Source organism: Numida meleagris, chromosome 19 (assembly GCF_002078875.1).
Source record: "Numida meleagris isolate 19003 breed g44 Domestic line chromosome 19, NumMel1.0, whole genome shotgun sequence".
Taxonomy (NCBI): domain Eukaryota; kingdom Metazoa; phylum Chordata; class Aves; order Galliformes; family Numididae; genus Numida; species Numida meleagris.
In genome coordinates this window covers 10,262,815-10,277,638 of record NC_034427.1, presented here as the reverse complement: position 1 = coordinate 10,277,638, position 14,824 = coordinate 10,262,815, and the positions used below count along the sequence as shown (strand labels likewise).

The 14,824-nt window shown below is 54.2% G+C and overlaps 2 protein-coding genes across 5 annotated transcripts in view; one reads left to right on the top strand and one right to left on the bottom strand.

Moving 5' to 3' along the window:
• Positions 1,068 to 13,953, bottom strand: TTI1 (TELO2 interacting protein 1). 3 transcript variants are annotated; one of them, XR_002444127.1, is made up of 8 exons: positions 11,082 to 13,953; positions 10,437 to 10,625; positions 9,543 to 9,691; positions 8,548 to 8,688; positions 7,370 to 7,574; positions 6,569 to 6,656; positions 2,812 to 3,202; positions 1,068 to 1,748 (listed from the first exon to the last, which is right to left on the bottom strand). XR_002444127.1 is itself a non-coding variant. In XM_021416326.1 (7 exons), exons 1-7 carry the CDS (start codon positions 13,378 to 13,380, stop codon positions 2,980 to 2,982), a joined length of 3,294 nt encoding a protein of 1,097 aa, XP_021272001.1. In that variant the 5' UTR covers positions 13,381 to 13,953; the 3' UTR covers positions 1,858 to 2,979. The 3 variants fall into 3 exon arrangements, 1 of the variants encoding a protein (XP_021272001.1); XM_021416326.1 differs by lacking the exon at positions 1,068 to 1,748 and having other exon boundaries at positions 1,858 to 3,202; XR_002444128.1 differs by lacking the exon at positions 1,068 to 1,748 and having other exon boundaries at positions 3,065 to 3,202; positions 5,775 to 6,656; positions 11,082 to 13,717.
• Positions 13,786 to 14,824, top strand: part of RPRD1B (regulation of nuclear pre-mRNA domain containing 1B) — a 21,010-nt gene continuing 19,971 nt past the window's right edge. For both annotated transcript variants that reach the window (XM_021416330.1, XM_021416331.1), the window contains exon 1: positions 13,786 to 14,026. In XM_021416330.1, the coding sequence (XP_021272005.1) occupies positions 13,876 to 14,026 (151 nt within the window). In that variant the 5' untranslated portion in view covers positions 13,786 to 13,875. The remainder of the gene's footprint in view (positions 14,027 to 14,824) is intronic.

The window sequence follows — 14,824 nt, the reverse complement described above, 5'->3', positions numbered from 1 at the left end:
GCCCTTCGTGCTTTGCAGAGCGGACCCCACCTGCCCCCCGCCCCCCGTAGGAGGCCCTGTTTAGTTGCTTTGTTCCACCCCGCTCCCCTCTTTGCAGCCCGTCTATCGTCACAGCAGCCATTTTAGGGACTGTATATACCGCCTCTCCCCTGCCTGCCCCACAGCCGCCCCACAGCTGCCCCAGCACACCGAGGCCCGAGCCCAGTGCAGGACGGGTCGGGGGGGCTCACTGCCGCCCGCTGCCCTCGCCCTGGGACCCCACCACGGGGCACTGCTGCTGGGGAGGGGGCTGCAGAGGGGAGAGGGCCCAGGGCCCTATTGCCCTCACACCCCCCCCCAGCCTGCACCACCTGCAGCTAATAAAGCTCCTTAACGAAACCTGCAGGAGTCTCTGTCCTTGGAGGGGTGGGGTGGGGGATGGATGAGGGGGCACAGCATAGATAGGCCTCACTGGGGCCTGGGCTGCTCTGTACCACGGGGCTGGGAGCAGTGGGGGGGACTTGGGGTGGGCACAGCGAGGGCTCGGGTGGGCTCTGCCCTGCAGTTTGGAGGAGCTCCATCCCATCGCTGTTTATTAAGCTGCAGAGCTCCATTGCCCTCTTGGTGCGCTGATATTAAGCAATCTGTCATGCACTGGAGTAACAGAAGCCACCGATGCCAGCCTGGTGCCAGCAGCACTGTGGGCACGCGGCTGGAGGGGGGGGTTTCACCGCGGACAGGAGACGTGATCGCAGCGAGTGGGCAGCACCGGAGCCCATAAATACAGCGGTACTTTGTCAGGGCAGAAATACACACAGCTCCAGCCATGGGGCTCTGCTGGAGGCTCCGCTCCACCGCGAGCGGCCGTGGCTCTGCGCATCTCTCTGTGCGTCGCGCTCGGCTGCTCCCCACCAGGGAATGCATCTCGGGGTGGGAGGGGAGGATCAGCCAGCGGGTAATAACTGTCTGCAGGAGGAGAGGGAAGAGCTGGGGCTGCGCTGAGGAGAGGAGCAGGCTGCAAATCACCTCAAACGGCGAGCAAACAAATCGCTGTTTGGCGTGGCAATTTGCAAAACCTAGAGGCAGGCTGTTAAAAATAACAGGTTTTATTGGAAGAGATTCATTTCGCCGAGCTGATGGGAAACGCTGGGAGCAGGAGATGGAGCGGGGAGCGAGGGGAGCTGAGGGGCTGCAGCGGGGCTGGGGGCTGCGCCCACGGGCACGGCACTGCCCTCTCCATGCAGGCTCGCTCTGACCGTTCTCCTGCTTCAGAGAAAGGCCGCTCGCTCCGGCTGCAATAAAGCCAGCGAGAAGAGCTGGGCCCATGGAGCCCTGCAGGACCTGGGGGTGGCAGCGCTGGGTTCCAGTGCTCTGCTGCAGGACAGGACACGGTCACAGCGGGTGCCACCTCCTGCCCCTGTGGGTCTCTGTGGTGTGCTCAGCCTCTGGACTGCAGGTAGCCGAGGAGCAGCACCGGTGCCACCACCATCACCACGGGCTCTGGCACAGGTGGGCCTGGTGGCTGCGCCTGAGCAATGGGCTTTGTACAGTGCTACAGTGATCCCAGGAGGGCTTTGGAGACCAAAGGTAATATTTCACCCGCCCGCCTCTCCTGCCTTCCCTCACCAGGTGATCAGCTCTGAAAGGTTCCTTGTACCGAGTGCAGCCTGATGCTAAGCATGAGGGGTAAAAGCTGAGCTGCAGCCTTGTCCTCTTGGTGAAAAGCCATGGAGCCGTGTTCTTCCAGGAGAAACAACCAGGAGCAAAGCCTAAGGAAAACCAAGGTGAGGGAAACCATCTCAGCAGCCCCCCCAGTCCCCACGGCCGTGTTGCACTCCACTCACCCAGGATCCCCAGCAGTAACGCACACAAAGCCAGTCCCACGTACCAACTCATTTATTTCCTCGCATTTTCTATTCCCGAGCTCGCTTCTGAATCGAGAGTCGAGACCTGTCCTTCCGCATCGCCCACACCCAGCTTTCCCGAGGCTCCATCCACGAGCAGCCGGCGGCCAGAGGCTGCACGGGGTGAGGCTGATGAACCTGGGGATGGATGGAGCAGTGCCCGCCGGGCTCGGGGCAGCCCCGGGTGAGCGGGGAGCCCAGGCTGGTGCAGCAGGACCCGCAGCCTCGCATCTCGCAGCGTGGCGCTGCCAACTCGCACCAAATGTCACCATCTCGCCACGTGCACGCGCCTGGGAGGACGATGCTGCTCCTCGGGGTGGGCGTTAAAAAACCGGAGAGGTTTGAGAAATAGCCTGCAAGAAATGGCAGGCAATCTGGGAATAAGGGGCGCTCTTAAATCACTTGCAAGTTGTAAATCAAGGCTGGCTGTTTATCTAAAGGATCTGCCGCGGCTCAACGGGGAGAACCAGGCGGCACAATTCATTTGGCCTGACTTAAATAACCGTAAGGGGAAAGCCTTGCCATTGCTAAGGGGATAGCAGGATGCTGCTGTTGTTCTCAGTAATACTGGTGAGGAATTCACTGTAAATGCATGTAACTCTTGTTTTTGATTTCAGTTAATATCAGAAGAGGATTTCTAACGCACTGAAAGCGCCGCCTCTCCAGGAGGGTTAAGCCAGAAGAGAGCTTTAGTTTGCAGTGGGCAGTGATGTTCCAGCTGGGGACAGGACAGGACAGCAGGGCAGTGAGGGCAGCAGGTGCCGGGTGGGTGCTGCAGGGACGTCACCCAAAAATCGAGTGCCGGGAAGTGTGCCTAGAAAACGACAATTTGTCCCGAAGAACCGGCGAGAGAAGTGCTACGACCCTTACATCTCGTCCTGCACGGTGGGCAAATACAAGTCCGGAGGAGTAGGGCCGAGGCACCCACCTCATCCTCCAGCACTGCTTGAAGAAAACCTTTCTCCCGCGGGGAAGGCGTCTCGGTCAGGGCCGTGGTTTCCCCTGGAACGACTCAGGGCGCTGCTGACGGGATTCCCCCAGGTGAGCACTGCACGGTGCTGGTCCTCCTCTCCTCTGCCAGCTGCTGTGAAGGTCCTCATGGAGGAGGTGCCCCTCGTGCCGCAGCGCTCTCCCGTTGCTGCAGCTTGTCCAGCAGGAGCAGGACGTTGTCGGTAAACTCGCTGCGCTGCTTCCCCATCCCGCGCAGCCTCACGGGCTGCAGGCTGGCATGGGGCGGCTCGTAGGGGTGCGGGCAGCAGAGCTCGGTCAGGAGGAGCCAGGTGCTGTCAGGGTCCACACGCATTAAGTGGAGGAAAACGCTTCAGAAAGCAACGGGAAGAAAGGAGAGAAGAGTCAGAGGTGAGGGGTTTTTTTGCTTTACACCCAATAGGGTTGTTATAGGCAGCTTTGGATGACACTGCCTCCGTCTGCAACCTGCAAAGCTTTCCAGGCTGGGCCACCAACAGAGCAGCATGCTGTACTGAGGGTCTTTCTTTCAGTCTCTCCCACTCTGATTTCTTATTAACTACCTCGAAATTTTCTTCCTCCTGCACTGCTCTTTCAGAAAGCAGAATTCCTTCCTTTGCCTGGTGCTCGCTGGCCACGCTGGTGGGAGCAAACCGCTGCAGCCTGAAGGGAGCAGCAGGTCCCCTCTGTCTCCCTGGCTTGCAGTGGGCAGCTGCACAGAAATCATCCTCGCTCCTTCTGCCTGGGGGGGGGGGATCACACTGGGCAAGAAAAATGAATCACTGGGAAGTAAACGTGGGGATGGGGAATGCTGTACTGCTGGCATCGACTCCCCCAGCACACGTACAGCTTTCACTCTTATGTCCACAGCAGAGAGATCCTGGTCTCCAACCCCTCCCCAGGCTGGAGAGAGCAACCCCGAGGGATTCGCTGCTCCCCAGAGAACTCCACTGCCTCTCATGCCCACCAGGGCCCACGGCGTGAGATCATCTCCCGGTAACCCGGAGCGCCGTGCGGCTTAAAGAACAACTTGACTCTTACAATTCCAAACTTACTCTTCGGGTAGTATCTAAGCAACCTGTTTCCATGGCAAAGAAACCTGGGGTTAATCCAGGTTTGTCTTCTGTTGTTGCTTTTAAGTTAAATTTCATTTCACCGAATTTTGCCTCGCGCAGGTGGCTGTCTTAACGGGCTTCAGCCCAGCTTGTGAATGACAGCTGTCAGTAAGAACCCAACAAGCTACGCAGTCAAACCAAAGGATGTTGGTTTGGTTTAACGCTGTGTAATCAAATAGGGTATCTAAAAAGATCCCCCAGTGGCTCGTATTTGTTCCAGTTGTGTTAACTGACTGGTTCTCGTGGCACAGGGCAGCAAGGCTATGCTGGTGCCTGGGCTTCTCCCAGGCTCTAAGCAAAGCCCCAGCAGTGCAACTGGGCTGCCAGGAGAACCAGCCCGGCTGGGTTTTGCAGCTGTGCTGGGTATTAACTAGAGACAGGTCACCGCAGGCTTCAGCAAGAGCAGGGAAATTATTTCTGTGCCTTGGAAAAAGAACGTTCCTATCCAGAACGGTGACGGAAAGGTCAACTGGTAAACTTCACAGACTGTAAACATTTATTAAAAAGAAGTGTAAATTTCAAAACAGTCACTTCAAACCGGGAGAAATGTGGAGCTATTTGCAAAGTGTTGACACAGGCCAGTGACAATTTCTTCATCTCCTTTTTTCCCCTCCAGGGTTTGATGTTTTGTTTTTCCTCGAGCTGAGAAACTTGTCGGGGGTGATGCCATGGAGGAATTTGCTCAGATGCTCAAATTCACGTTTCAATTTACACCATTTCCCCCTCGCTTCGTTCCTGACCCCTTCCAATGCAGCCCTGAGTTGTGAAGTGTTTGGTCCCCTCCCTGCGGGCGCCCTGGCTCATTTTCAATATTGGCAAAGCTGTCCCTCGTGCTCCCTGCTTTTCCCAAACTTCAGTGTTTTCGTTTCTTTAAACGAGATTTGGGTAATGTTTATCAGCAGGAGTAGTACCAACAGTCACAGCAGAGCCCCACTTTCTCTGACTCAGACACGCTGCAGTTCATTTTTTCCCAGCATCTATTTTTGCCCGTCGAGTACTGCACAAAGCTGCATTTACCAAATTCACTTACTCCCACTGCTTCATCCAATAAAACTACAGGGTCCCATAAATGGGATTAAATGGCCTCCCTGGAGCACGATAACATTCCTGGAAGACAAAAATCTTTTTTTTTTTTTTTTTGGGTGATGGCAGCACCTTGGCTGGTAATTGCTGCTCAGCCCATAGCTACAGAACCTGCCCTTTAAAATCAGGCTTAGGCAATGAGGGGAGTTACTGCAGCTGGCTTTGGACGAGCCGACCTTCCTCCTGGCAGGTCACAACTCATGAGTGGGGTAAGAAACCACAGAGGTGAGCAAAAGCCAGTCAGCATAAATCAGCACGGCACGCGGGTTCCAGCCATCCTTGTACCCCGCATGATCTCGGTAGTGATAAAGCTGAGTTATGTGATGTACGTTGGCGCTCGGGCTGCGGCTGAGATTAGTTCTGTTCTAGCTGTTTTTAGAAGCATTTAAATCGCAGAATATTTCATGTAGCAGGCTGGTAATTTGCCCTTGCCTAAATGCACATCATATGGCTAATTCAGTACTTCCCCCCCCTCCCATCCCCAGTGTGCGTGTGAGAAATTACGCAGCGTTTCAGCCTGCTTTGTTAATGATTTAAAAGCTTAAGTTTCCAAACAGATAAATCCTGGTGATCTGCTTTCCACGCCAGCCTTGCTTACACAGATGAACGTTATATTGTATCAAGGATATGCAAGCCTACAGCAAAGAACCCCTTTGCAGAACAAATGCTGCTGAAGCCTGCTGCGACGCCATAAAAGCCACTAAGGTAAAAATAAACTGACTCTCACCAACTCCGGAATACAAACAAAGGTACGGCTCCAGCTTCTGAGAGCTCCCTCTGTCTAAGCTGCTGCCCAGCCACACAAAAGCTCTCGCACACCCCTGGGAGGTCTGCGCTCAGGTGAAAGGGAGCTGACAGCTTTTCCCTTTTGAACAGCCTGCCCTCTGAAATCCGCTGTGCCTGCTGAACCTGCTCGCAGCCGCCTGCCTCTCCCACCAGGGGAGGGAAGGTGGGGCCACACAAAGAGGGTGGCTCTTCCCCATCCCTCAGCAGAAACAGAGGCACGTGGCGTTCTTCTTATTCCTCTCCTACGTTCCGTAACCGGACACATTTTGTCTGCTGAAATGCCTGCCCTTGTTTCCAGGTGACAACGTATGGCGGGAGTGATTTCTTATCCTGACAGCAGGAACATGTTGAGCAGGATTTCGAACAGCAACTAGCAAAGAGTGTCTGTCAGCGCTTCACAGGGCTAATGCATGTTCACCTAAACTGCTGGAGCTCTTTTAACCTCTCCCAGCCTTTGCAGAGCAAGAGTGGTGCTAAGACTGACAGCATCCCAAGCAACACAGGTCCACCTGGCTGAGCCTGGGGGGAATGGGCCTCTTTTGCTGCCTAGCTGCAGGCTGTGGCAGGTGGAGGAGGTAAGCCATTTCGCTGGGCCCTACAGCAGAGCTGTTCTTCTGACAGGTCTGGTCCACAAGGAAAAGGAATGAGAAAGGAGCAAGAGGAAAGGGGTTACTGCGTTCCCCCTCTCCCCAAATTACTTGTACACCAGATAGATCTGCATTTAAGAGATGTTACCTCTGAGCAGCTTCTTGCAACTTCATGGGTTGCTTGGCACTGAGGTAAACCAGGCAAGCATCTGCCACTTTATTCAGGTCACGCTCACCTGCAGAAATGGAACAGAAAAGAAGGGTAGGAAGTAACCTACTCAGCTGCCGCCACCTAATAGAATCTGCTCTAAATTGGCAGCAATGGGCTTCTGAGCCTTTGAACTGTCTGACCCAGAGCTCTTCTGACCTCTCCTCTTGAAAATCTTGCTGTGGAGCTAGGAAAGCAATCAAGAGCATTGAGAGAGGAAAATAGCAACCAGCCAGCAAGCCTTCTCCCTCATCAAAGTCAGCTCCAGAAATTTAACCTAGAAGAATTTCAGAGAGCTTCATTCCATAGAAGAATAACATGCTCCATGCAAAGGGTCATCCAGAGAGATGCCCCAAAATGGAACCAGTCAGCTTTGCCAGAAGTCTCATCGGGGTGCTGGTTTTCAGTTAATGAAGAACAAAGCACGGCCCAACAGGTCTGACTGCAGCAACTCAAGCATTCCACTTTATACCCATTCTAATGCACAAATAAGGTTAGTCAGATTCTGTGCAGTACTGGGAAACTCTCTTTTGGGGAGGAAAGAGTGACAAGACCCTCTTTAGAAAAAGGACAGATTAAGGCCCAGCAGGACCTGGGTGGGATGAATCTGAAGACCTGGAGATCGGTCTGTGGGGCACCAGAAGGGTGGGAATCAAGTGCAGGCCTTGTCAGTCATGATGAAAGGAGCAGAGTTACATCAGACAGAGATCTCATACAATCCACGCTTCCCGTGGTACTCACCCATGTCCAACTTCTCGCACAGAGAACCCAGTCCCTGCAACACAGCCAGCTGTAACTTGAAGGCAAGCGTGTGGTTGTACACGGGCCCAGCTCTAGCACTTGCTGGGGCTTGGCTGAGGAGGGAGCTGGTCAGCTTAGGCAGGACATCTTTGGAGAATCTCTGCCTCAAAAAGTCCCCACACTTTTGTGCCAGGGTACACAGCACCTAGTGGAGAAACTTCAGTTACTGGAGGGTAAGTGCACCTACAGGTCTGTGGGCTGGCTACTCAAGATTACTGCACTCAGCAACGCCAGCAGCTCTAGGGGATGATGTGTTCTCTTTTGACTCTTTTTACAGTTGGATGTGACCACACCTGCCACCACCTCCCATGTAAAGCAGAAGATAAACGTTTGGCAGAGAGGCTGGATGAGCTGCACTTTGCTGCTCAGTTTCGCACTGCTAACTTCTGGGACTGCTCTTCTCTCCTTAGCAAGGTAAAGGTAGGAGTGGCTCATGAAGGCCCATTCAGAACTGCTAGAGGATTCTCTGATGGAAGATGCTTTTCAAGAGTTGGTTTTGTGCAGTGATCTTGCCCTTGTTTTAGAGCAGGCACATGTGACGTATGGCTACTCTGAAACTCTAGTGCATGGCTTCTTGAATTTGGGGAATCAAAACTTTCCTTTTATTCACACTGAAGGATTTGAAAATGAGTCTCATTCTGCGCAGCAGAGGAAGCCCAGTGAAACTCTGGAGCTGTCAACCTCAGGCAATGCATTTTTTGTGTAACTTGTGATTCAGGAAGAGAATGCTGTCAGCTTGCATGGCCAGGAAATGTTTTAAAATGTTATTATGAGGCTAAGTCTGCGCTTAGCCTCTCCCCTCCCCTGCTACTGTTTCAGTTGCAAAACATTCCCGTCTCTTCAGCCTATGACTTCCAAAGGGGGTTGCTGAGACTTCCAGCAAGGTTAAGTTGCACTGTATAGTATCAAGATTTTATCTGTGGACATGCTGTGGTTAAGGGTGGTACAAACCTACCCGGTGCAGGGAAGCGATCCTGTTGTCTGAACCACATTTTAAAAAAAAATCACAAAAAGAATTCCATAAACTCAGAGTTTCTCTCACTGGCCACAGTAGCCCCTGAGCTGCTTGCCTTCTAAGCACCAGCTTGAAGGCTGTTGGCAAAGATTCACTGCTGTACCTTGAAGGCTCTCAGCACTGCCAGAGGGTCATCACTAATCAGCCGAGTGACAAGAGCTGGCCAGACACGATGAGCCATGGGAAGCAGATGGTTTCCATGAGGATGCAGCACAGTTACACAGAGCTCCAGCACGTCCAGGACCTGTGCATGAGGGATAAGAAACAGACTTTCAGAACACTGCAGCACCAGGCATTCAGGCGGATGCCCAGTATCACAGCAGGGAGCAAGGAAAAAGACAGATTCTAACACAAAAGGGTACAGTTTCACCTCAGCATGAGCTGGGATAACTGAACATTGCTCAGAGCACTGGCCTGCTCTGAAATCAACAAGCAGCTCAGTGATGTAACTCATGCAGGGCTACGAGGCCAGGCTGAAATAAGGACAAGATTTCTAGCCAGATCCTGCAGGCTGAGCTGTGCACTAGGACCCCTCTGTTCCTGTTGCACAGCAGCAGAATCACCTCGTAGGGCTGAGGCTGCTGTGGTAAGAATCTGGGTTATGCCTCACTGCTGCATTTTTCTGTCTTGCTTTGCAGTTTAAAAGGAGGACACCTTCAAAGGATTTTATAATTTAAAGAAAAAAAAAAAAAGCCAGGCTTCTAGCCTTGCTTATCACAACCCCAGCAACTTCTGAAATGTTCATCAGTCTGTCAAGTCTACAGTCTGAAGAAGGAGGATGGGAGAAAGATGCTTCTCCTTCCTCCACCAAAGGCTGAGGCATGACACTTCACCGTTGTGAGCACCAAGGAAATGTGCTTGCCACAAAGCCACCCTGAAGATCATGCTCAACCGGGTTGCCATTCCTAAAACAGAATACTTTCAGAAACCCCCCTCCCTTTTCTTGCCAACACTTGGAGGGCCTGTCCAGAATAAGCATACAGCAGCACTAATCTTGTGACAGCAGGAAGCTCCACGTGCATCGTGTACACACTGAGGAGGCTATCAGCCCCTCCACAGGCACCACCTGTCCCCTAAACCAAACCACTGCTCACTCACCTTCAGCCGCACGCGGAGGTTCCTGTCAGACAGCAAGTGGATGCACCTCTCCATCACATCTTTGCCCAGCTGAGCATGGCTTGGCAGTGGAGTTTCTCCTTCTGTGTCAGAGTTGCTTGGCTCAGGCTTAGCAAGGAGGGGAACCTCGTCTGGAGGACAAAACTGTTACTGAAACCATGAAAATGACTTGGAAATTCTAGGAGGTCAGAATACCCACCCACGACTAGTCCACAAATTCCCAAATGAGACCTTTGGCATTTCTGAGCATGTTTAGATACGACCAAGTATATGCTTGAGTTCTGTGAGTTTAATGGCAGATTCAGACCATGGGACTGAGGAAGTTTTGCTTTCTTTACTGGACAATGCAATTGGTCTGATATTTGCAGTCTCTCTTCACCACAGACTTCTTTATTTCCCACTGATTTTTATTAAAAATGAAAAGCTTGGATATTTAAAGATGAAGTATTTAAAGGTCAGGATTGCAGCATAGCCCAGTAAAGACGACAAAGTTCCCTACATGAATGTCTGCAGGGCCTTCCAAGGCCAGGTGGGAAGGAAGTAGCAGCATTATGAGCCAGGAGGAAATGGTCATAGGGATTCCTGGGAGGGCAAGGAAGCTGAAATAGGAATCTAAAAAGAGGCTAGTTTGGGTCCTGAACCACAGTGGCCTTCTGTGAGTGAGGAAATACAGGGTTTTCTCCTCTCCCCAAGAATACAACAAAACAAGAACACCAAGCAGCACCTCACATGAGCTACAGTCAGCTCAGAGCAAACTTGAGATTGTCATGAGCACGTCAGTCCTTCAACCCCATCCAGAGACCCTCAACTGACGAAAGGAAGCCTCAGACATCACTGTCTTTCTGTAAGCTGAGGATGCTCTGCTCCAGTACTGACCTGCCTCCTCGTCACCCGAGTCAGAAAGGTTGCCCTCTGCAATCTGCTTCTGTCTGACATAGTCGAGGAAGAATCGCTCCACGTCTTGACTCGTTATCTCCTGCTGCACCTGGGACAAAGTCCTGCTCTGCCACTCCGCAGCCTGCCTCTGCTGGTGCTCCTCGCTGCAGGACGGCCCAAACCACTGGACTGCAAAAGAGGAACTGATACATCACTAAGCACTCATGATCCCTTCCTGCAAGTCAGCAAGCTACCACAGGTTCCTTGGGAGAAGAATATGACTTTTAAGCGTGGGATTGAAATACAAAACCAGGCAGACGCTGTCACATCACCGGGGCCTCCCGTGACTGTTAAAACCCTGATGGACACAGCAGTACACCCCACGTGCTTCTACAGAACATCTATGGGAGGAGTAAAACTATCCTTTCTGAACCACATCCCCACAACTCTGCAGGCCAGGCAGACAAAGTGGTTATTACTATTGCCCATAAGCAAAGAAACTGGTTATTATTGCCCATAAGCAAAGTTGTAATTCTGTTGCAGAACCTCAGCTACTTGAAACTTCCCGGCAAGTCCAAATGTCAAAGCCAGGGACCCTTAGTCACAGTAACACTGAATTGTGCAAAGTAAACATCACTTAGATACCTAGAGCTGCCATTAAAGAGTAGAGGACACGGAGGAAGGTGGAAGCCTGGTTATCGTAAGACTGATCTAGCGCAGACAAGACATCTTGGATAACGTCTTCTACCAGTGGCAGCAAGCTGGCATCCGAGTGCCTCAGCATCGTGTCCAGGACCTGGGCAGCATGTGGCTGGTGTGCCAGCTGACGCAAGTTCAGGGAAATCCCATTCACCAGATAGTCAGAATTCTCATTAATCAAGCACTGCACAGAGTCATAACCGCAGGCCTCGCATATGTCCACCAGCGTCCCCCGTGCTGTCTCACTGATGAGCAGAGTCTTGTCACCAGCCTTTTCCAACACTGGGTAGAGAGCTGACAGCAGAAGCGACCGGAACTCCCTCCCCAGGACAGCCGCGAAGCAGCTGACCCCCTCCAGCTGGATGCAGAGCTGCCACACGTTGCTGTTCATGGTGCGAGTCGTTACGTGCGGGTCTGGGGATGGCAGAACGCTGCTGCACGCAGCTCCGGGGAGGGCAGCAAGTCCTGAGCGTGGCACAGAGAGCTGCTCGTGGCTGATTTTGTCTGTATCAATGCTAGTGACCAAATACCAGTTTGCCTGGTCTGTGTACTCCTCAAGAATGGCCGTTATGGACCCTTTGAGATCATCCACGTTCAGTGAAACTTCCCTTTCCTGAAGGACATCCACCCCCACGCCAGCAGCTCCCGCTATCAGCTCGTTGAGGACCATGGCAGCCTGCTTTCGGTACACGGCAGACTCGCTGTACAGCCCCATGAAATGATCCACAAGCAAATAGATGTTCCCATAGTAGCCGAGGACACGACAAACTTGCTGAAGGAGCTGGAAAATTTTTTCCTCCGTGAAGAAGCGGAAGTATTTTCTCTGACACCTGCCCTTCTGCACTCCGTGCTGCAGGGAGCCCGAGGGTTCGTACCCGCCCGCAGAGCCCCAGCGCCTGTCTTCCACGATTTTCACATCTGTCACATCCAGCTCCAGAACCTGCATCAGTGCTTTGGACAGGCGGTGGAGGTGGGATGCAGAGTTGAGGACAATGTTAATCTTGGGGCCCAGCAGCTTCAGGTAGCCAAGTAATAAGCTCAAAGTGGAAAACTTGCCTGTGTCATCCTGAGAGTTCATCAGGCGAGGAAGAGCTGTGGCAAGGGAATGGAGGTTCTCTGAGAGAACATCGGCGAGAGCCCTGTTCTGTGCTATCACCCGCTGCTCTGCAATGCCTTGCAGCACTTCGTTACACCTGCTTTGCACTTCGCTGTTCTCATCATTAACCAGCCCCACCAAGGCCTTTAGAAGATGGGTGAACGAGTCCACCAGCGACAGGCTGCAGTTGCTCAGCAAGTGACGGACAAGTTCCACCAGCTCCAGTCTCACTTTCCAGTGAGAGTGAACCGAAGAAAGTTCGACAATTTTACGAAGGAGGAGGGAGAGTTTTTCTGAGGTACTTTTGCTCCACTCGGGCCCTCTATGGACTATCAGTTCTGCTATTCTACTTTGCTCTACTGACGGCTTTTCTTTCTGCTTTGGGACTCTGGCCAGCTGCTCATCAGCCATTACCAAGCCGACGATCTGATAAAAGAGCCTGATGGCAGAAACAGTGGTTCTGTGCCCTTGTTTGACGTCTCCAGCAATAATCCGAGACAGCGCGATAGAAACGCCGGGCAAAAAAGAAGCAAACAAATCCCCGCATTGCTGCGCCTCCTCCTCACGTAGACGTCGGTGCTCCTGGCACTCGCACTGCAGCAGGAGGGCCTGCAAACACTCCAAAGCGGCGATCTTCATTTGCTTTGCTCTCTCTCGTTCCGCGAGGCCCAGGAGCGAAGACACGGCGAACCCGAGGAGAGGGAGGCAGGAAGGCCGGTACAGAGCGGTGATCGCTTCCCCCTGGGCCGAATGCATCAGGGCGAGCAGCGCCTGCACCGCGGCCAGCTGCAGCTCCTCCGACGGCGCGGGGGCTCGGTGCGGGCCGTGAGGCGGGGGCAGGCAGGAGCAGAGCTCGGAGAGCAGCTCCCGCAGCAGCCGTGGGCTCCTGACGCGGGTGCCGAGCAGCACGGCGGCCAGGCACTGCAGCACGCGCTGCACCACGCGCTCCCGCCTGGGCCCGGGCACCTTCAGGGCGAAGCGCAGCGGGAAGAGGACGTACTCCTGCAGCTCCTGCAGGGCCCCCGAGCCCACGGCCGCCAGCCGGGCCTCCAGCTGGGCCACGTTCTCCACCGTCTGGGCCTTGGTCAGCTGCACGCAGGCAGGGCGCAGCGCCCCGAAGGCCTCCTGAGGGGTGTCGAACACGGCCATGGCGGGGTGCCCGGCGTGGGACGGCCCTAGGGGCAGCCGCCTCGGAGCTGAGCCTCAGAGCGCGGCCTCAGGGCCGGGCAGCGCCTACCTGCTCCCGTAGCGAGGCCCTCGCGTGCGGGAAGTGACGGGGACACAGCGCGGGTTCCCGGCGCGACAAAGAGCCTGAGGGGGATCAGCGGGGAGACAGCTGTCAGAAAAGTCGCGGTTGCTCGCACTGCGCATGCGCTTCCTCTTTAAAAAAAGGCAGCGCGCGCTCGCGGCGTCTCGGCGGGCTCCATTGACGGGCTGCGCATGCGTTGCAATCCGCCTTCCCGCCCCGCTCGGCGGTCGCGGTGCCGCTTGTCCCTTCTGGCGCCCCGTAGCCGCTGCCCTTTGACCCCGCGCGACGGGGTGAGAGGGCGGGCGGCCATCTTGTGGCGCCGGGTTGCTGTCGGTGCGGCCGCGTCGCGCCCTCCCCCGGGCGGAGCAGGCCCGGCGCGGGGCCGGCCCGCCGCCATGTCCTCCTTCTCGGAGTCGGCGCTGGAGAAGAAACTGTCGGAGCTGAGCAACTCCCAGCAGAGCGTGCAGACGCTGTCGCTGTGGCTCATCCACCACCGCAAGCACGCAGGGCCCATCGTCTCCGTCTGGCACCGGGAGCTCCGCAAAGGTGGGCGCGGAGCGGGCCCGGGGCTTCCCCTCATCCCGCCCCGCCCCGCTGGGCCGCCTCCCGTCTGCCTGCCCAGGGCCGGGGGTGTGCGGCTGCGGTGTGAGGTGACGCTCTTCGGCCCTGGAACTCGCAGGGAGAGAACCCTTGGGGTTTGGAAGGAGGATAGAAGCTTTTGGTTTTGAATCAGAGAACGGTTGGGTTGGAAGGGGCCTTAAAGTTTATCTGGTTCCAATCCCCCGCCATGGACTGTGCTGCCACCTGTTAAGTTGTGGGTTTAGATTGGTGGTATCTGTCTGTTGTTGAGCTGTACAGCAGCAGTCAGTGTTAAGCAAAGTACAAGTGGAAATCTGTGAAACTGCTTGGTAGCATCATCCAGAAATGCTCTGTGCTGATTCAGCTTGACGCTGCACTGAAGTTTGCCTTAGGAAGAACTGCTGGCTTCCCAGAAAGCTTTGCAATGAGTTTACGGGGATACTGGTGGCCTGCCTGAGGGGAGCTCTGAAAGCAGCTGCTGCCACCCGCCCCTAGAGTGCGTGATGCTGTAGGAAGTGCTCCCTGGAGGAGCCTCCACAGAACCACTGGTTGGTGCCCATTCCATTCAGAATGGGCTTTAGAGGTCTCAGTGAGGCCTGCTGTGGGATCGAGAGCTCTGTTTTCTCTCTCTGCTTTTGTCCTCAGGAAAATGGCATCTCCCGTGGCTTCTGCCTGTGGTGAAACAGGATCTGGTGGTGTCACAGTGGGAAAAGTTACAGGATAAGGAAGAAATCAAAAGTTTCTTTTCAAAATAGCATTGTCAAG